This window comes from Squalius cephalus (assembly GCF_949319135.1).
Source record: "Squalius cephalus genome assembly, chromosome: 23".
NCBI lineage: Eukaryota > Metazoa > Chordata > Actinopteri > Cypriniformes > Leuciscidae > Squalius > Squalius cephalus.
The window spans coordinates 25,924,109-25,945,202 of NC_137144.1; the positions used below are offsets into that span (position 1 = coordinate 25,924,109).

At 36.4% G+C, this 21,094-nt stretch overlaps 1 protein-coding gene across 7 annotated transcripts in view; it reads right to left on the reverse strand.

Moving 5' to 3' along the window:
• Positions 1 to 4,298: 4,298 nt before the first annotated feature.
• Positions 4,299 to 21,094, reverse strand: part of neo1b (neogenin 1b) — a 128,293-nt gene continuing 111,497 nt past the window's right edge. For 2 of the 7 annotated variants that reach the window (XM_079858902.1, XM_079858900.1), the window contains exons 15-28: positions 18,236 to 18,430; positions 18,053 to 18,148; positions 15,245 to 15,477; positions 13,848 to 13,986; positions 13,203 to 13,310; positions 12,844 to 13,038; positions 12,730 to 12,762; positions 12,396 to 12,455; positions 12,070 to 12,208; positions 10,975 to 11,258; positions 9,828 to 9,980; positions 9,104 to 9,367; positions 6,860 to 6,972; positions 4,300 to 5,949 (exon numbers count right to left, since the gene is read on the reverse strand). In XM_079858902.1, coding sequence (XP_079715028.1) covers positions 5,866 to 5,949; positions 6,860 to 6,972; positions 9,104 to 9,367; positions 9,828 to 9,980; positions 10,975 to 11,258; positions 12,070 to 12,208; positions 12,396 to 12,455; positions 12,730 to 12,762; positions 12,844 to 13,038; positions 13,203 to 13,310; positions 13,848 to 13,986; positions 15,245 to 15,477; positions 18,053 to 18,148; positions 18,236 to 18,430 — 2,096 coding nt within the window. In that variant the 3' untranslated portion in view covers positions 4,300 to 5,865. Of the gene's footprint in view, positions 6,136 to 6,859; positions 6,973 to 9,103; positions 9,368 to 9,827; positions 9,981 to 10,974; positions 11,259 to 12,069; positions 12,209 to 12,395; positions 12,456 to 12,729; positions 12,763 to 12,843; positions 13,039 to 13,202; positions 13,311 to 13,847; positions 13,987 to 15,244; positions 15,478 to 18,052; positions 18,149 to 18,235; positions 18,431 to 21,094 lie in introns of all 7 variants that reach the window. The other 5 variants (XM_079858901.1, XM_079858904.1, XM_079858903.1 and 2 more) reach the window with 4 other exon arrangements.

Here is a 21,094-nt window from a genome sequence, read left to right on the forward strand (position 1 = left end):
CTAACTTGTGAAAATAGTACCAAAGAGAATAAAAAAAACTGTATTTTACTCAGAATTATCCATGACAATTTTCGTCTAGCTTTAGTCGACGCAAAATGATGACATTTATTCCATAGTTTTAGTCAATGAAAATTGTATTTTAGTCTCCTTTTAGTAATGCAATTCTTTAACCCAGTCAATATAGTATTTCATTCAAACAAGGACCGGGGGGCTGTTCCATAAAACAAGATTAGAGTATAAGCCAGGCTTATTTCGGTTAGTCAGACTTATTGTCGGTGGATTCTGTTTCATAAAGCAAACTTAAAATAGTTCAAACTCAGTTACCCTGGCAACTTGCTGGGAAACTAGCCTGGTCCAGGGCAGGCTAACTGTCAGGATAAGCCTCAGTTGTTACACAGATCCTCTAACACTGACCGACAAGAACACAATGATATTACCACTGACACTCTCTCATACCATTATTGGACTTTATTAACTACTATTAGTCCAAAAATAAGTACACAGTATACAGAAAATAAACTTAAATAAGGCTACAATGATAAATTAGACAATATAGACCTATATATAGATAGATAGATAGATAGGCCTAAATACAATATATATATATACTACAGGTTTTCTTTTTTTTACTGGCTGAATGTTTTGTGCCCAAGATTTAATTAGATTGTTTTAAAGATTTATGAATACATTTCTCTCTGGTTTTGTTTGGCAGCTGTAGTACATGTTTATGATTAGAAGAACATTAGAACACAATCTAAAAAAAGCTTTGTAAAGCAGAAGTTAAAATCACAAAATTAAAAATAAATAATTACAAAAGCAGAGTATACATTTTAACTGGTAAGATGAATCTGAGCTTAGTAATTGACAGTATTAGCCTACATTTGATTTACCCCATTACAATAGTCACTTTACAGTTATTGCTATCATAAAAATATACACACAGGTTTAAAATTCTAAATAAGGCACATCTAATGTCCAAATAACAAATATTTTAGTGTATATATATATATATATATATATATATATATATATAATGTACTTTATTATGTCTTTCAATTCAAACACATTTAACACAATTATACAAATTGACAGTTCCCTTAAAGACATCATATTTCCCCCCAATAAATATTCCTTATTTTTCCTTCTACTTTTTTTCTTTTGTGATAATACCCACCAACACATAGCCTAAAAACACACATGATTAGAACAATAACCAAAAAGTACATAGTTAGACACTTTTACATATGATTTAAGGGGGAAAAGACAAAAAACAATAAATAAATAGTAATAAAAATTTAACATGAACATATTTATATCAAACTCTTATAATGACACAATTCCTAATAGTTATTCAAGTAATATTATTTGAATATCAAATATTCAATATTAAATAAGTAAATAAATAAAATAACAAATAACTAGAAATAAAAGGGAGGGAGGGTTATATAAAAATGTAGTTAATGTAGGCTAATATATATTCCTTTATTTTATGGAATATTCTTTAATTTTAGAGTTGCACATATCTTTTCAAAATGTATACATTTGCTCTTAATTTAATGTTATCCTCTCCATAATGTACTTTAGAAACTAAATCTACTCATTTAAAACTGGGGATTCTTGCTTTCTCCAAAAAAAATTGCATTAAAAGCTGTAATCCTCAGCATTCTAAATAAGTATACATCATCTTTATTAAGTAGCATAGGTCCTATACCCAAAACTATATTTTGTATCTCTATATATTTAGTTTCTTTAAAAAAATCTTCCCTGAATTATAGGCTACTTCACTGAAGTACTTCTGTTCGCTAGAAGTTCACTGCAACTTATCCAACATCCTAAAGATAAATTATTATAATTAGAAGATATTTCTAGTGTTATAAAATATCGCATATTAATTTTCCAAGCAAAATGTATATTTTAGTCAGAATTATTGCGCTCCTATTTGGCGCGCATGCGCGCAGCAGCGCTCGTTCAATATGAAAATTAGCAGCAAAATGGATACATTTGCATGACTTTCGAACATTTACAGATGGAGAATATAACTGTAAAATGTAAGTTTTGCACTGAGGGGGAAAAAAACATGTTACAAACGCATAAAACAGCACAAAATATACGCTGTTTGATGGTGGATCGATTTGATCCACGATCGACCTCTAGGGCTGCTTAAGAAACGCGTGCACACGCAATTATCTAGACTAGATAAACCTGGATCAAATTAGTGAGATTGCGTGAGCTTCAATTACCCTTTTATGGAACCACTTTAGCCCCAACTCATTTGTTAGGCTCATTCAAGTCCGGTTTTGGAGTTTAATCCCCGCTTTTCTAAGCGTCTTTTATGGAACAGCCCCCGGGTGTGACAGTGGCAGTTGTTTTTTTTTTTTGTTTTTTTTTGGAAATGGACCAACCAAGCAATTCCGTCAAAGAAACAACACATTTTTATGCATGTAAAGCATTGAATCAGTAAATAATGGTAACATAAAGTACAATTTTTATGGTAACGCAGTTAGTCATAATTTTCGTTGATATTTCGTTGAAAGCAATTTTCACTTAGTTAAGTTTGTGACTTGATAAACATGCTAGTAATAAAGCAAACATTACAAAACCATATCCCGACCTTTTCTCGGTGGATCTCGTCCATCATCTCGTCGCTCGACTGGTCGCGTCTCAGCGGCGGTAACAGAGGCTTGTAGGACTTGTGTATCGCTTTCATCAAGAGTTCGTTATACTATAAAAGTAGCCTATCCTGCAAGTTTCATAACTCAAACCTTCCTTGTTATTCCAGAAACTGCTTTTACTGAAGCCAAGGCTTGTGACGTCACAGGGCAGCGAAACACCGCCTTTGCAGAAGAATAACAACGTGCATGAGGCTTAAAATATATTGTATTTATGTTGAAATTAAGTATTATTTAATGTGTTTTAAGCAAAATTAGAAAACGGGGAGACTTGTTAGTTTAATGTTATGAACAAACACTATCGAGAAACCTTTACTTGAGGAAATTTAATGCTTAGATATTAACTCTTTCCCCGCCGGTGTTTTTGAACAACGTTGCAAGCGACTGCCAGCATTTTTGATAATTTAAACCAAATTTTCATCGAATATTTTGTTGTATGAATATCTGAACATTATGGAAGCTTCTTTCCGCCACAAAAATAAGACTTAAGAATTGCGTGATATAAAGTCAGAATTGCGTGAAATAAAGTCGCAATTGCGTGTTATAAAGTCAGAATTGTGAGATATAAACTTGTGAGGTAAAAAAAAGTCTCTTTTTATATATCATGACTTTATATCATGCAATTGCGACTTTATTTCTCAGAATTGTGACTTTATTTCTCAGAATTGTGACTTTATATCTCGCAATTGCGACTTTATTTCTCAGAATTGCGACTTTATTTCTCACAATTCTGACTTGATATATCGCAATTGTGAGAAAAAAGTCAAAATTGTGAGATAAAAAGTTGCAATTATTATTATTTATTTATTATTCAGTGGCCGAAACAAGCTTCCATAGAACATGGAATATATCAGAAGAAAGCGCCTGTTAAAAAAAAAGTTCTATTCCAGCTTCATGCATTCTCTTTTTATTAACACTTGAATGTGGGCGTTTGATTAAAAAAGCAACATTTTGAACAAAAAGTGTAGTTTTTTTTTTTTGTCAAAGACTACATGCATAAGCAATGCTTTTATTGCTTGTTTCTGTTGCTTTTTTTGCATGTTTTGATCCAGATAGTCAGTACTCTTTCTAAAGATGTGTAATAGCGCCCCCTACCGTACAACAGTGAAAACATGGATTGCCGGAAAATTTTGTTAATGGTGGGGCTAGAGTTAATGTGATATTTCTATCTAATAGTTTGTTAGCTAGTAACACAATCGTATGATTTAGTGGTGACAAAAATGACTGAAATAGAATAAATCTTTTCAGGGAACCATATATCACTTTGTAACTCCATTATGTTTCTTGAACAAATTTGAGTAACTTGATTCACGTGGAACTGATGATCATGAATAAATAATTTAAATTCAATACACTTTTTTTCAGTGTGAGAAACAGCCATTTGACAGTCCCATGCTCTTTGTTTTAACCAGCGGTGTCCCACAAGGCTTTGTACTGGGTCCATTTTGATTTGGCCACAACTTACCTTTTATCCATCAACGATTTTTCAGAGTGTAAAATCAGCATTGATAAGTTGTGGAAAATAATAACCAACTATAATTTGCAATAAATCATAATTATACATCCAATATTTCTCAATTGACCTCATCAAACCACAAATATAAGCAATATGCTTTCCAGCAAAAAACAAATGCAAATATGGTCTTATATAATAACGTAACAAACTAAACAACAGTTAAATGTCTTTGAAACCAGCTGTTTACTTGTGACATCATTGTTACATAAAATAGGTTCATATTTCACATGGCATCAGCGATTCATTTCAAATCCAAAATATAAAAAGTGCAAATGACAGTTGACGGTACACCGGCCACACAACATGGTTCAGTGTCTTTCCTTTTTTTTTTTTTTTTTTTTAAATCTTCCCCCGTTATTGTAAACACAAACAACAACTTAATTCATAAGCAGACCTTGTTACAGCCACATTGACATTCATGACGTGAGAAACTGTACACGAGCAAGGCAGAGTTCGTCGCTGATATTTTCTTTCGCTCATTCTTTGGGAGAAGGGGTCGGCTAAACGGCACGGTGAAAACACAACGCAGAATATTTCATAACTTACATGGAAAATGTTTACAAAGCAATGTGTCGTCTTCATATAAAAACCAACCAAAACATGAATATATATAAAAAATTGTCCTTTTTGAGAGTGTACAAAGTATTCATGTAAGCAAACATTTGCAGTTCATTGTATATCTATATATATATACCTCTCAAAGTACAAAAATCTGAGAGTCACTTGGCATTAAACTCCTTCATGATGAATCTCTAGGGCCCCAAAAACAGGCGTCAGGGTCCTGAGGAAGAGGAGCGTACATGAGGAACGAGCGTCTCACGTCTGAGGAGTTTCTGAAGCACCAAACATCACTGGATTCAGATTGAGTTGAGATGGTCATTCAGAGCATAAAGAGAGAAGAGGAAAATGCGGATGCATATTCAGACTCTGATGCTACCAGCGTCCCAGAGCAGGAGACACTGAGATCTTCCAGAGATGACGGCATTAGATGAAGCATTTAAACGTGATGTAAGACACTGAAATAAAGCCATGACACATTCATCCGAATTCATGAGCAAACAAAAATAACGGTTCGCAAATTATCTGTAAATTGTCCAATAACTTATAGTGTAAATTGCTGCATTCAATTCAAATGCAACAACTAACATGGTGTTATAGACAATTTATGCAAGAATGGTTTTCTGAACACAGATGTTCAACAAAGGAGCATACTCATGATCCACACGTGTAAATCATTAATAAATTCATTGTGTAAATTGTTGCACTAATTTGAAAGTGACAATTTACATAGGAATGGTTTTAGCATAATTTCCATAAAGTTATTCTGGTTGCATTTCATGAGTGAAGCTCAATGTACGAGCATGTGAGGTTTTTGACCTTAAAAAAAAAAAAAAAGTCCTAAAATGGCTGTATACACAATGAAAACATACATAAACAGGCTAAAAATATGGAATATGTAAATACAATCCACCCCCACCCCCCAAAAAAAACATTAAAAGTATGTTTTCTGTGCAGAACGGCTCATTCGAGCTGAGAAAAATGGCATTGAGTTTTCATGGTTTTATAGATTCCTCTGGCAATATCCATGCAGGATGGAGAAGATGAAGCGTTCAGTCAGTGTTCATTCAAATGTCCTGGTTGTTCCTGAGGACGAGGTTCAGCCGTGTGTGTTGAGGCGCTTCAGCCTGTAGTGATGGCGTTCAGATCCTTCATCAAACCCTCCAGGTGGGCCATTTCTTCTGAGAGCTCATCGGTCTCATACGTCTGAGAGAGAGAGAGAGCCATGCCAGACCAGCCATGTTAGAGTTAGGATTGAGGGATGCAAGAAAACAGAGGGAGAAAGAACGACAAACCAAACAGAAAGAGGAAAAGCGAGAGGAGCACGAGGGAGGGAAACGGGTTTGGAGCAGCTGAGAAGCGAGAGAATAAAGCAAGACGCTACAGCGCAACCTACGACAAAACAAACAAAACGCATGCATTTCAGAAGCGTAACACAAATAAAAAAGGAAAAGAAAAACAGAGCATTTTTAAAATTAGGCACAGAAAGAGAAAACGATTCAAATTAATTCGGCCGGTGAGTAAAAAGATAAATGGGTAAAAAAAAAGAGAAAAAGAAATCAAATTAAACACAGATTCCAACTTTCTTAATAATAGGGTGTCAAGATTATACTTCACTCTAAAATTACAAATAGAAAACAAGAAATTCAATTTTGTATAAAGATGCAGAAGAATATGCAGATATTTTATTCCAATTTTTTATGAATGTTTTAATATAAATTAAATGAGCAAATACTTCAATGGACAACAAATATATTTCAGATACAAATTCAATAATAAATAAATTCAATACACTTTTTTTCAGTGTTGTTTTAACCAGCGGTGTCCCACAGGGCTTTGTATTGGGCCCATTTTGATTTGAGAATTCATTTAGAATTGAGATATTTTTACAGCACAAAATAAAAAAATATTGGAGACTATTAAATATTAAACTAAAGAACAGTTTATTTGTCATGAAAATGATTTCAACAATGTAAAAAAAGGCTTCATATTCTATATGCAAAACTTAATATCTTATTTCCTCCTTTTGATTTTGGGGTGAAATGTGAACGAGACATGTTTGAGACAGGTTTCATAATGAAGTATTCACAAAAACTCAAGTGTCTCCAGCACTCACCATGTCCAGCATTTTACTGGTTTCTGATTGGTCAGGAGCATTTGGGACTGTTACTGCCATTGGAGCTCGAGCTCGATTTAGTGTCCCGATAGACGCAGTTTTCACGCCGGGCGCTGAAACACAGATAACAGCACATGCTATGAACTCTCCCACACGTAAAGCAACCAACCACAGTAGTTTCTCCCAAAGGTACACTATGTAACATTAACTCTCCGTTTATGTATGACGCGTCACGCGGGTACTGGGATACGACACCATAACGGTTGTCGTCCCGCCCGGTCTAAAATAGTCCCACTTATAGGCGTGCCGTAGTGAATCAGGATAAAACAAAAAAACGGTTTGCTGGATGGATTCATGATGTAAATCCACAAAGTTACACAAGGGGCTTTCGCACTGGATAGTAACTAGCCACCAGGGTGGTTCCCAGATAACTAATGGTTCCCATAGGAATGTTTTCCTGGTTGCATTCGCACCGCCAGTAGGAACTCTGAAGTGACGTAAGCCGAGCTTGTTGTTGTGACTTTTATTTTGACGCCAGCCAGAGCCTAAACACAGTGCTCACATTCTCAGTGTTCATTAGTCCAACAGTCCTGTCTAATACGTTATTACAGGGGTCCCCAACCGCCGGGCCATTTGGTACCGGGCCGCACAGAAAGAATAAATAACTTACCGTATTTTCCGGACTATAAGTCACTCCGGAGTATGTCGCATCAGTCAAAAAATGCGCCATGAAGAAGAAAAAACATATATAGCCTAAGTCGCACTGGACTATAAGTCGCATTTATTTAGAAAATTATTTCACACAAAAAAAAAACAATGTTACAGACGGGACAGTTCTCCGTTATGGACGTGAGCGCTCTGGAAGTGGCACTAAAAGAATGCTTTAAAACTTTCGCAGAGACCTCAAGCAGAAAGCACAAAGCCTGTCTTTAAATTTAATTTTGTATTAATTGTATCTTAATTTTAATCAATGTTTCATCAACTAATTGCCTGGATTTAATAAATAAGAAGTAAATGGCCTATTTGAAAATAGATAATCACGACACGGAGGCGCCAGCGCGTGAACTTGAGCTTGTCTCATAAATGAACCGAAACTCTGCGTAAGGTAGCCTACTTGCCTCACAGACCTGCGACATATATAGAAAGCTTGAAATGTGTACTTTTAAACAGAACAATTCAAAACGAAAGAAAACAGACTGTTCTCGGCTTATGCAATCCGTATGAAATGTGCATTTCTCTCTGGCGCGTTCACTACTGTGAAGATCGCGAGTCAGCATTGTCAACTTCATCTTTCCAGCCGACATTGACATAAAAAAACTGGTTTATTAGTAAACAATTAAAATGTCTCCTGCTATATTTTACTTATTCATAATCATTAATTTTGCCGGTTCGTTGTGACAGCTTTTAGGTGCTTTATTGGCAGCGCCACCCTTACATGTTACATGAACGCATCAGCACCGAAAACATGGAGATTTTTTTCTTTTGGGAGGCATTTTGTTTGTATTCAGGCTTTCTCAGTTGTCTTTAGGCGCGATGTTACGAGGACGCTGCTAATAAAGTTGCGAGTAGGCCTACACATTGGATTCACGTTTATTATTATATTTAAAAAATACCCGTTTTTATGCCGGTCGTATCATTTTATTTTGTTGTATTTATCCACCACACCTTAAAGGCCAGTCCGTGAAAATATTGTCTGATATTAAACCGGTCCGTGGCGCAAAAAAGGTTGGGGACCGCTGCGTTATTAGATAGAACTGTTATATATCGAATGTAGATAGTATATGGAAAGGTATTAGCGTATGCCGTGTGGTTGATGTCCAGTGTTGCTGAGCATAAATACATAATCATGTTTCGCTAATCATGGTCCCCTCAAAGTTGCGTTAGATTTTCTCCTCAGCGTAAAGGTTAAGAGGTCCTTCTATCACTGTTTCCCATGTGCGTAGAGTTAGTTTCTGGAGGAAATATACAGGCTATAATCTGTGTTTACAGCTTTTTTTTTTTATTAAATTTTTTTTGGCGGGCACTGGTGTTTCACGTGCGTTCGGCCAATCAGCGAACACTAATGTCACTGTAGTTCCTATAGTGCTGATTCATGTTCTTAGTTTCTACGGTGCAAACACCCAAAATCCGCGAACTTCTGCCAATAGTTCTAAGAACTATGAATAGGTTCCTCCAGTGCGAAAGCCCCTATAGAGTAACCTTTACGTTTTTAACATGTCAAAATGTATTGACCAGGGAGCGCACCTGGCTGAGCCAGCAGAGGGGTGCTGGGTAAGGCCGTCTCATAGGTGGGCGGGTTATGGGCAGAAACCGTGAGCGCTGGCACAGCGAAGCTCTTGAGCGGGTGTGTGAGCGGGTGTGTGGGCCGGATGTGGGCCGTTGGTGGGTTTATACTGGGTGGATCTTCCTCTTTGATCAAAGCCTCAGTCTTCTGGAGCTCAGCTGATGTGATGGGCTGACTGGGGGCAACTGGAGGTTCAGGTGCAGCCGGCTGGTTCCTCACAGACTCTACACACACACACACACACACAGTGATGAAGAAATAAATCAATTAATACAATTATTCAGCTGTGTGTCTCACCTGCAGACGGAGACCTGTGTGAGTGTGTGTGTGGGGTGTCAGCTGTGTGTCTCACCTGCAGACGGAGACCTGTGTAAGTGTGTGTGTGGGGTGTCAGCTGTGAGTCTCACCTGCAGACGGAGACCTGTGTGAGTGTGTGTGTGGGGTGTCAGCTGTGTGTCTCACCTGCAGACGGAGACCTGTGTGAGTGTGTGTGTGGGGTGTCAGCTTTGAGTCTCACCTGCAGACGGAGACCTGTGTGAGTGTGTGTGTGGGGTGTCAGCTGTGTGTCTCACCTGCAGACGGAGACCTGTGTGAGTGTGTGTGTGTGTGGGGTGTCAGCTGTGTGTCTCACCTGCAGACGGAGACCTGTGTGAGTGTGTGTGTGGGGTGTCAGCTGTGTCTCACCTGCAGACGGAGACCTGTGTAAGTGTGTGTGTGGGGAGGCGGGCGCTCTCAGGCTGATCTGGTGATGAAGGTAACCGCGCGGCGGGAGGTGATAGTGATGATGATGGTGATGAAGATGATCGAGGGAATGAATGGGGTGAGCACTAATCACAGCTGAGAGAGGACACACACACACACACACACACACACACACACACACACACAGTGAGATCAACACAACAACACATTTGCTACACACTTAGTGAGATGGTTTTCAGACAACTGCCTACACAGCACCCCTACTAAGGCAGCATCCTAAATGAGACGCAACCTCACAAGTGACTGATTGTGTTGGTCATGTAAATAAATTGTTGTAGTTTTAATTTTACTACACTGAAATTATAGTTTTGAAAATCAAAAATAAGATTAAAGAAAAAATATATGAATATATTTTATTTTATAAAAGTAAAAATATATAAATAGAAAAATAAAACGATTTAACTTTGTATTTATATTAGACTTTGTTTCAGTTAGTTTCATTTGTGCACAAATAATTAGAAAGTTAAAAAAAATTATATTAATTTTGATTTTTATCAATAAAAAAAAAATAATTATCAAAATAAATTCTGAAACAAAAATAAATCTCATGAAAATAAAATACAGTTTAATAAAAGTAAAAAAAAATTTAAAATAATATTTCAATAGTTAGGTGTTAGCATGTTGCTCTGATACTCTAATAAACAATAAATAGAAAGCACATTATTTACTAAAATTATACTGATCTGTTAGAATGAATGAATTAGACATTTATAATAATGTATCTTGAATCATCTGCCATTGTAAATTGATTTGTTTTAAATGTATTGCATTCTGGAATTATTTTGACCAGGATGGATAATATGCAAAAATGAAGAGCCGGTCACTGGAATCACTATTCTTAGAAGGCAACATAAGATTCATCAGAGCACTATCATAGCGAAATATATCCTAAAAAGTGCCTAAAAAGGCTGTTTAAGAGGGAAGCTCACTAGGTTTGAATCTAGTTATTATGACACAAGACGACATGAAAGAACGGCACACGGTTCATAGAGTACCGCATGACAAGCACAAGACAGGTTGAGATGTTATGGGACAATCAACGATGAGCCTTTGTGCTCTGTGAACTCACGCTGGGGGGGCTGAGAGTCGAATGGCATCATGATTTTGGGTCTCACTCCCCTGCGAGTGGACACACTCTCCTCCAGCTCCTGGATCTGATGGGTGGGCTCCACCGGGTCCTGGGCGGCGCGAGGGATGGGCGTCTCCGTCATGACCGGGTTGGGATCGGGGGATTTGTCGATGGGTTTGAGCTCCAGACGCTCGTGATGGATCCAGAGATCAGGAGGTTTCAGGTCTTTAGACGAGCTCTTGTACTTGTGTGAGCCGGTGTTGGACTTACAGGCGGCACGCTTCCTGAAGACACAAACACAGCTGAACCTCTCCAGACGCATCTAACTGGTTTACACCAACATTTACTGAAGTTGTTCATGATTATGATAAGTACCTTTTAAAATAATTATTACACACATATATATATACAATAAACTAAATATATATAATGTTAAATCAATTATTTTTTACTTTTATTTATATTCAATACATATATATGTGCGTGTGTGTATGTGTGTATATATATATATATATATATATATACACATATTTATTTATCTTTGTTTCAAGTAAAATTTCAATGGTGCATAAATTAAATACAGTTTAAAAGTAATTTGAATTCAGTTTAGATTTTACCTCATTACATTTTTTTGGTATCTTATGAAATTATTAAATAGATTTCATATATTACTACATAATACTACAAATATCTTATTACATATTTAAATGTATTAAAATATAAAATGCTTCTGAAATGCATATTTAAATATATACATTTAAAATAAAATTATAGTCCCATCTTTTAATAATTAGGATTTTAATATTTTATTACATAATAAAACAACTAATAATAATTATTTAGTATTTTAATAACATTAAAATACAAAGTTTCAGTATTTTTTTCGAGGGTTCGTTGTGACAGAATAAAACAATCACACAATAATCAATCGTTTTGAGAGACGAATGTTTGAGTTTTAAAAAAACGACTGTTTAAGTGTCATGTCAGGCCTAAGAAAACTCTTTCTGCGTGATAAAACGTCTCATCGCGTGTTGTTTTTATATACAGATGTTATACAGATGTTTTTAAAAGATGTCAGAAGAGTGAAGAACACACTTTTTCTGATGTGAGTTGGACCGGCGCGTGCACAGGACGGCTCCCACGACCACAGCGATGATGGTGAACGCTCCCACAGACACGATGACCACGATCACCAGGATATGATTCTCATGGCTGCCCGTGATGCCCGGTTTATCTGAGAGAGAGAGTGTGTGAGAGAGAGAGAGAGAGAGAGAGAGAGAGAGAGAGAGAGAGAGAGAGAGAGAGAGAGAGAGAGAGAGAGAGAGAGAGAGAGAGAGAGAGAGAGAGAGAGAGATTTACTAATCCGCAAGTCTCATTGAGATCATGGCGTCTGTCTTTAAAGTGTGTGTCTTCATGTTTACCCATATTGGATCCAATCCCGTGCTCCGGCAGGGTCGGGTGACCAGGTTTGACTTGCAGCCCTATAGGCAACAAGACATCAGTGACATTCAGCTATCCCACAATGCATCTGACATAAATGGCATGTTATTGTAGCAGGGATGAACACTATCTAGAATTGCACTGAAATTACATTTAAGGCTAAAATAAAGAAAGCAAACAGGATATTTGTATTTGACAAGATTTAACTTCTACATATATACTGTTATATTATTATTTCATTACATATGCATAATAAATTGACAGCCAAAATTGCGTTGCATGACTGAACTTTACAATAGAAACATGTTTAATTACCTTGATCACTTGACATTTTGTCAGATGGTTCAGCTGAAAATAAAGACAAACAGAATGAACAAGTGAGCATGGGCAGAGTGTGATAGATGGGCGTAAAGGATGAGCTGGCTTCACCTTTAGGGGTGCGGAACTGCACCGCGTCTGACATGGGTCCCATGCCTTTGGAGTTTCTGGCCTGGATCTTAAAGTAGTAAGCAGTGTCCAGTGTGAGACCCTGAATCTGATGGGTCAGCCGGTTCCCCACCACAGGCTCCACGACCCAGTCATGAACCTCAGCATTCACATCGGTGCTGTAGTAGATGATGTACCCTGAGAGACGAGAGATTCGCTGTCTGAAAATCATCCGATCTGAGATTTGTCTCTTTGGATGCATGTAATAATCCGACAATCTAGTTCCTGTGATTGGCATCCATTATGTAAATCATGATGAGAACGTGTCATGTGTGAAACACTGCGGCCTGTTCTTCACACACCTGTGATTTTGCCGTTGGCTTCGGTCGGAGGCTGCCAGTTGATGTTGATAATCCGTGGATTTCCCTCTTTACTGATCACAGTCACATCTTTTGGAGCAGAAGCGGGAACTGCAAAACACACCAAACACCATTACAGGGATATAACACAAGATAACAGTGTACATGGCTATTACTGAGAACTTTACCAAATTATGATAGTATAATTGTCATAACAATTTGTCCCAAAATCATGTTTAAATGCAAATGAGACATTAATAAAATATGCACTCATTTTGCATCCTGAAACCAAACATCTGTTTTACAAATTTTTGTTACTTTTTGTATGGCTTGTATAACTAATATAAACAAAAAATAAGTTTTTGTCACCATCAACACACAAAACACAAGTAATAATCATATTTGAAGTACATTTTATATAACAAAAGGCTCTTGCAATAATCATACATGCATAAACGGGAACCTAAGTGAAAAATTTGGTGCATGCATGTTAATGTGATATTTATAACTATATATAACTAATATGCATATACATAATAAATAAATCATATATATATATATAAATAAATAAATATATATATATATATATATAAAAATAAAATAGAAAATATATAAAAAATATAAATAAATATAAATATATATATTTACTGGTCTCGAAGGTGGTCCCGTGGGCCGTCATGCTCCACGTGCTGCTCCTGCGGCTCTTCGTCACCATCACGGAGAACTCGTACAGCGTGTTGGGTTTCAGAGCCGTCACCGTGTGGAACAGAGACGTGGTGTTTGCCATCTGACAAAACAAGCCACAGACAAACACATGTATGATGACCTAGGCTTATCACTGCATATAAAAATATGTTATATACTCTGTAGTCTGCAGGACACTAGTGTTCAACTCCCCACAGGTGTGTCCGCTGCAGTGTGAGAGAGTGCTCACTAGAGGGCGCTCAGCGCATGGAGAAGAGAAACACATCTGACACACTCCTCAGAGATGCTATTATAGTTTTCCATTAATATTTTAAATTCGGTCATATTTTTTATTTTCATTTTGGTTAAAGTTTTAGTCATTTCCATTTTTAATCTTTTTTTTTTTTTTAAGTATGTCTATATAGTTTTCATTAATTTCAGTTCACATCAAGTTAATTTAATGAAAATGAGAAATTTTGCCAGGCCAAACTGTCTACTTATACTCTACTAACACTCTAGTGAGAGTTATTATACATGTATGTGCAAATTTACTTACAGTCGACTGAATGTGTTAAAGGGACCATCAAAATAAAGTGAAACCAGTAAGTTTTAACTTTTATTTAATTTCAAGTAATTCATTTTTTTATGGTTTTAGTTTTAAAGTCTGTAACTTTTTTTTGTTCAAAATTTACAAAAGTTACATAATAAGCAAGTACATCATAAATCCATTTTCCAAACCGTGTTTTTGTCTTATGCTGAATCACTACGGTACACCTTTAATAAGTGTTTATATGGGACTATTTCAGACTGGTACGGGTCGGCACCACTTCTGAGTGTGCGTGTCTCATCATAGACAAACACAGAGAAGTAGCTCTGGCTACAATGTTCTTCCTAACAGTTCGGTTTATTAACCGCTAGAGCGCCAAAACTTATGGACTGCAGCTTTAAAATCACCATGAAATCAACTTTGACAATTCCTTTTTTATGGAATATTGCAGTATTTATTATAAATGATTTATCTGTGCACATCATTACTGTTGTGCATTTCATTACTGTCCCTTGCTCTTGCATCTCTTCTCTTCTGTAATGACGAGGGCGGGGCAACCTGTCACTCACATGAGATCCACCAATAGCAAACCACAACCATCCAATCAATTCCCTACAGACAAAATCAAGCCCCGCCCACATTTGTTCTTGTTTGAGAAGCTGTTTCACTCAGATATACGTCACAATAGGGAAGAAAAGACCATCACAACTTACATTTCATGTTGACTTTCTCTAAAATAACCCTGTTTAAGTGAGAATTAAAGTGAAATGAAGCCATTTCTAACAAAATACCTCTCGGTAAAGATGTCCGATACCTTAAATTTGGTGTTGGCGGGGATGTTGGTCTTCCAGCGGATGGAGTAATATCTGGAATCGGTGATCTTCTGGTTCTTTGCGAGCGAGTTGTCGGCCCAGCTGACTTTGACGGTGTCGTGGCTGAGGACAGTGGCCTGAACGCCCACCGGGGGCAGCATGGGTGTGGGGTCGGGGGCTGGGGTGTATGGGTTATTGAAGAGGTCATAAAAATCAATATCAGGGTCTATGGGGTCTGACAGCAGCGTCACACACACACACACAGATGAGTCAAGGCAAATCATAATAAATGGAGAACAAAACCAAAAAAATATGGAAGGATTGATCAGCGTTAGACAGGAATAAATGGGTTGATGGTGCAGTGGTGGACAAGTAAGAGGAAAAATGAATGAAAAAGAGAAAGAGAGATTATTAGAATTAAAAAGATCCATATTTAACAGTATAAAACAGTGCAGAAACATTAAATAATAATTCGTCAAATGGACTATTTCTATTTACAAGAATAACTGAGTCATGGATTATGTTGCATTTATAGAAATACAGAAAAATACTCAGTGAAAATTAAAGAAATAATCCAAGTTCAATATAATTTAAGCAATTTAAGGACAGTATCTGTGACAATTATTACAGAAATTAATTTAAACTCATCCTTCAGATTGTATAAACAAACAATATTACAGTATTACAGTGTATGGACTTAAAATGGAAGTCAATGAGAAGTGTCATTTGTTGGATAAATCGTCCTTTATTGTGTTTAGCAGTGGGGCTACTTTTGGTTACACTTTATTTTAAGGTGTCTTTATTACACTGTAATTATACAAGTACTGTACTTACCATAGGGTTAGGGTTTGGTTGTATGTAATTATGCATAATTTATAGTTATTACTATAGTAACTAAATGTAACATGTAAAATAAAGTGTTGCCCTACTTTTCTTAGCGGATGAACCTCTGGTTACACATTACCGATATATTTCCTGCATTTTTTCTCGATAATAATAATAATAATAATAATTATTATTAAATATTTTTTACTTTATTATTATTTCGATTAAAAAATTAAACAAACCAATAAAGACATATATTACTAAAGCAATAATACTAGTGTACTGTAAAATAAATAATATTTATAATTAGGGCTGTCAAAAGATTAATCGCGATTAATCGCATCCAAAATAAAAGTTTGTTTACATAATATATGTGTGTGTACTGTGTATAATTATTTTGTATATATAAATACACACACATGCATGTATATATTTAAGAAATATTTGCATACATATACTGTATATATATTTATATAGTTTATATTATATATAAATATATTTTTTTTTTTATATAAATAAGACATTTTTCTTAAATATATACATGCATGTGTGTGTGTGTATTTATATATACAAATTTAATTATACACAGTACACACACATATATTATTAAAAACAAACTTTTATTTTGGATGCGATTAATCGCGATTAATCTTTTGACAGCCCTAATATATAATACTTCAGATTTGCATTTAAATTACAGCGCTGAGTTTTATTTCTAAAGAAGTGCGTATTTTAACGTTTATCGCGCTATAGTGTTTTTGTGCTAATTTAAGAGGCACAAACCCAAATGAGTCATCATGCTGCTGATCAATGGAGCTCTGAACATTTAATTAAGACACACCTGGAATGACTATTGATTTCTTCTGTGTAAATATCCACTTGTTTAATAGTCAACAACAACAAAAAATTGCATTGTCAGCAGAAAACGGCAGCAAATGATTGTCACAAACATGCTAACACTCATTCTTGGCGAACAGCTCATTTCTGGGTCACTTCGCACGCTAGCTCTGGAAGCTGGAGTCTGTCAGAAAAGTTTGCGAAGCCTACAGAGTCAAAGCTGAGGCAGATCTCAAGCTGACGGGACGGCAGGGGGTCTGGAAACCTTTAACAGAGACGTTCGCTGTCTGACACATCTGACGTAACGTAAGAGAGATGTGTGGATGAAGCGTGCGACACATCACACCTGTAGGTTTCGATGTACGCTAACGTGTCCCAGAACTGAGGGGGGGCAGATGCATGTGTGGTTCCTGTCATCTTACATTTAAAACACACACTCCACATCGTAGTTTGTCTCCACTACAAAACAATCTTCTAAAGCTTGCCGTGTAACAGATTCACATCATGCGTTTCAGTTTCAGCACAGAAACACAAACATGTCAAGAGATCCGAGTTCTGATGAACACTCAATACAGTCAAACCAAACTTTATTCAGACGCCTTTATTATCACAGTTTATTCACTATGGTTTAGAAAATGGTAATAAAATATGACAAGAATTGATGTTTCACTGGTTTTGTCCGTCCTTCTGTTAGACTGTCTCACACATGAATTATGTTGAATATCTGTCAGCTGTTAAAGTTAACTACACAATACCAATTTAGCTCAACCAATTACCAAGCAATGCTTCATTTTGTTCAGTCTGAGGTGTAAAAAGGGTCGCATTCGCAATTAAAGAAAAAACACATGGTCAGGTCAAAGAGTCTGAAGAATTTTAGGTCCCAAATTTGCATTAATTTCACAGGTGGTCTCTGTATGAAGAATATTTGTGTATAATATGTCACAGTTTACTTTATTTTGCTCTCCACACTTACATAAATGAATTATATTGTCCTGCACACTAGTAAAAAACATCATAAATTATATCTGGTGTCTGAATAATCTTTGGTTTGACTGCTTCATAATAACATCAAGCATGTTTTTGTTGTCATCTTGCCTGAACAGAGATGGGAAAGCTGCCACAATATAACTTATGTGTGCATGTCTTACCGGACTGAGGTCTAGTTGTGGCGCTGTTGTAGATGGGAACGCCTTCGCCCATGTTGTTGAACGCCTTGAGAGTGATGACATAATGGGAACTGGGATCTGCAGAGGAAAACAAACATAAAACGCCTGAAAACACACCTAATGTCAACAACATGGCTGATTATGTGCAGCATTAAAGACGCCCACCGAGGTTATCGATGCTGTAGAAACGCTGCTTGTAATCCAGAGTAACCGTGTGGGCATGAGGGCTTCCGATCCCATATCCGATCTTATAACCTCGGACTAAAATATCCTGGTTTTCTGGAGGAGTCCAAGTCACCACGATTCGGTTCACAAGAGGACGAACATGAAGAGAACTGGGGACTCCTGGGACCTGAGACTCTGTAATACACACAATGAACAATCAAGATAGAACCTGCTCATCTTTGACAATTCATATATATATATATATATATATTAGGGATGCAACGGTACACGGTAAAATCCCGGACCGTTCGGTCAGCCCTGCACGGGACAATCTACCCTCGTGTCCCGCGGGACTTCGGTTTTACCATTGAGTTCGCGCTGATCCTTTTAGTTTTTGCTTTAGGCGCCGTTCACATATCGCGCCTAAAAACGCGTAGAAAACGCTAGGCGCGCCGCGTTCTCCTTTTCCAAAGCGCTAGGGCGGTTGCGCTCCGGAGGCGTCTGTCGTTGCTAAAGCAACCATCAGCTGCGCTCTGGTTGGTTCTTGTCACGTGACCTACGGTGCGCTTGCGGCATTCTGAAAAGTTGAGAATTTTCTCCACTGCTGGGGACATCGTTAGTGCCAACCGGTCTCGCCTTGCACCAGACAGTGTTGATAGACTCATCTTTTTGCACAAGAATCTCTCAATAGTGGATGAGTAAATAACATTGCACTTTGTATCCTGAATGCAGTATTTTTTTATTATATTATTTTGCTCTGCTTTTTTTTATTCAAAGCACAAGCTAATTTATGTTTGTTAAAGGTAAAAGTGCACTTTTTCTTTCACATTGATCACTTCATATACCAGTTATCAAGGTTTGGAATTGGGATCCACTTGAATATTTTGAAGTGTGTTTGTTTACATTTTGTATTTCATATAAGTGATAGTTGAAGAGGTTGTATTACTTAGTGTTGTTCCGTACAGACTAGAGTGTTAATTTATTCCATACATTGATGTTCTTCCTACTGTGACATTCTGTTTATGCTCATAAGAAAAATAAAACATATTTTTGGGATGAAATAGCAGTCTCTTTCTGCACAAAACATGTACCGAAACCGAACCGAGACCGCGGCCCAAAAACCGAGGTACGGACCGTACCGTGGGCTATCTGTACCGTTGCACCCCTAATATATATATATATATATATATATATATATATATATATATATATATATATATATATATATATATATATATATATATATATATATATATATATATATATGAAGAGTTCAGATGCAAAAGCCTCTAAGTGCCATCTGAAATTTTCTTCTTGAATGATCATTTTTATCAAGCTTGTATAAAGTTCAGTAATTTCACTTAAATGACAATTAATAGGTCATTTTCATTGCCATTTAAGTGAAATTACTGACCTTAAATATACAAGCTTGATAAAAATGATCATTCAAGAAGAAAATTTCCAATGGCACTTAGAGGCTTTTGCATCTGAACTCTTCATATATATATATTAGGGCTGGGGGAATTAACGCGTTAATCTTTGCGATTAATTTGAGATGTTTAACGCATCAAAAAAAAAAAAAACACAATTGACGCAGCACCTTTATTTTGCCTCGTTTTAATGACTTCCTGTTGAGGCTGCTATTGAAAAGGCTGAAAATATGCCGTCCCGCCCCTCCGTGTTCGGCGATCAGGTTTCATTCTCGCGCAACTTGTTTAGTAAACCTGCTCTGATCACATGCTCTGGTAATAATAGCTTTGTATGACTATACTTTATTTTGATAATTAGTCAAAAAATAAATCTGTTAAATCTGAGTATGTTGCATAGAACTGAATAAAGAATAATATATTGATATATTGATGTTTAATATTTTAATATAGGGCTATTTTCTGTCCAATTTGTGTGGACATTTTTCTTTTTTTCTCCTTTTTTTGTGTGTTGTTTAATTTAATTAGTGATTTTACATTTAAATATTGCTGATTACAAGTTTGGGGGAAATGCGATTAATTGTGATTAATCACAGCAAAAAAATTTTTTTTTTTTAATCGATTCCCAGCCCTAATATAAATATATATATATATATATATATTCATGACAAAGGAATTTCCCTTGCGGTGATTTTGAGTGGCTCAATATCGCAATATGTGATACTATTGGCATATTATTATACTTATTATTATTTTGCTATATAAATAATCTCATTGGGCTATTATTATATTTATAAGCGTTAGTTCTGATACTCGAATCTGAGTGGACAAGAGGCTTTTCAAAAGTGCCATCTTATCTTCTGCCAACTGATGGCAACCTGAGTCAGCTGATATTTTTCACAAATATAGGTAATAAAGGACATAGGACAGGTAATATAGGACACAGGTAATCGCATAAGCTCAGTTCTCTCAGTGTGTCTGTGTGTGAATCTTGATAGTGTACCAGACTTTTACTGCTCAACTTCATCTAACACATGAATCAATGCTCTCTTTCAAGCATGACCACACTGAGAGGATTATTAGGAGACTATTTAAAAATAAAGTCTGAAATGAATGTTCACAGCATTATAGATCAGGTCGAGTGCATCGCTTAGCTAAACCGCTGCTTTCAAGCACAAATTCATTAGTGAGTAGCTAACTGCTTTAAGAGCAGTGCAATTCATTCCTATTTGTTTTGGCCGAGTTTAAAAGCAAAACTTGTGCACGAACGGATCCACGGACAGCATTATCTTAGGAGCCCGCGCTAATGCCTGTTCTGATTTATAAGGCAACGCTGCTAATTTCCGACAAAACCTTTTGGATTTGGAGTCATTAAATTGACTCATTATTTCAAACACTGGCCTATTTGTGGGGCTAATTCAAGTAGGAGTGG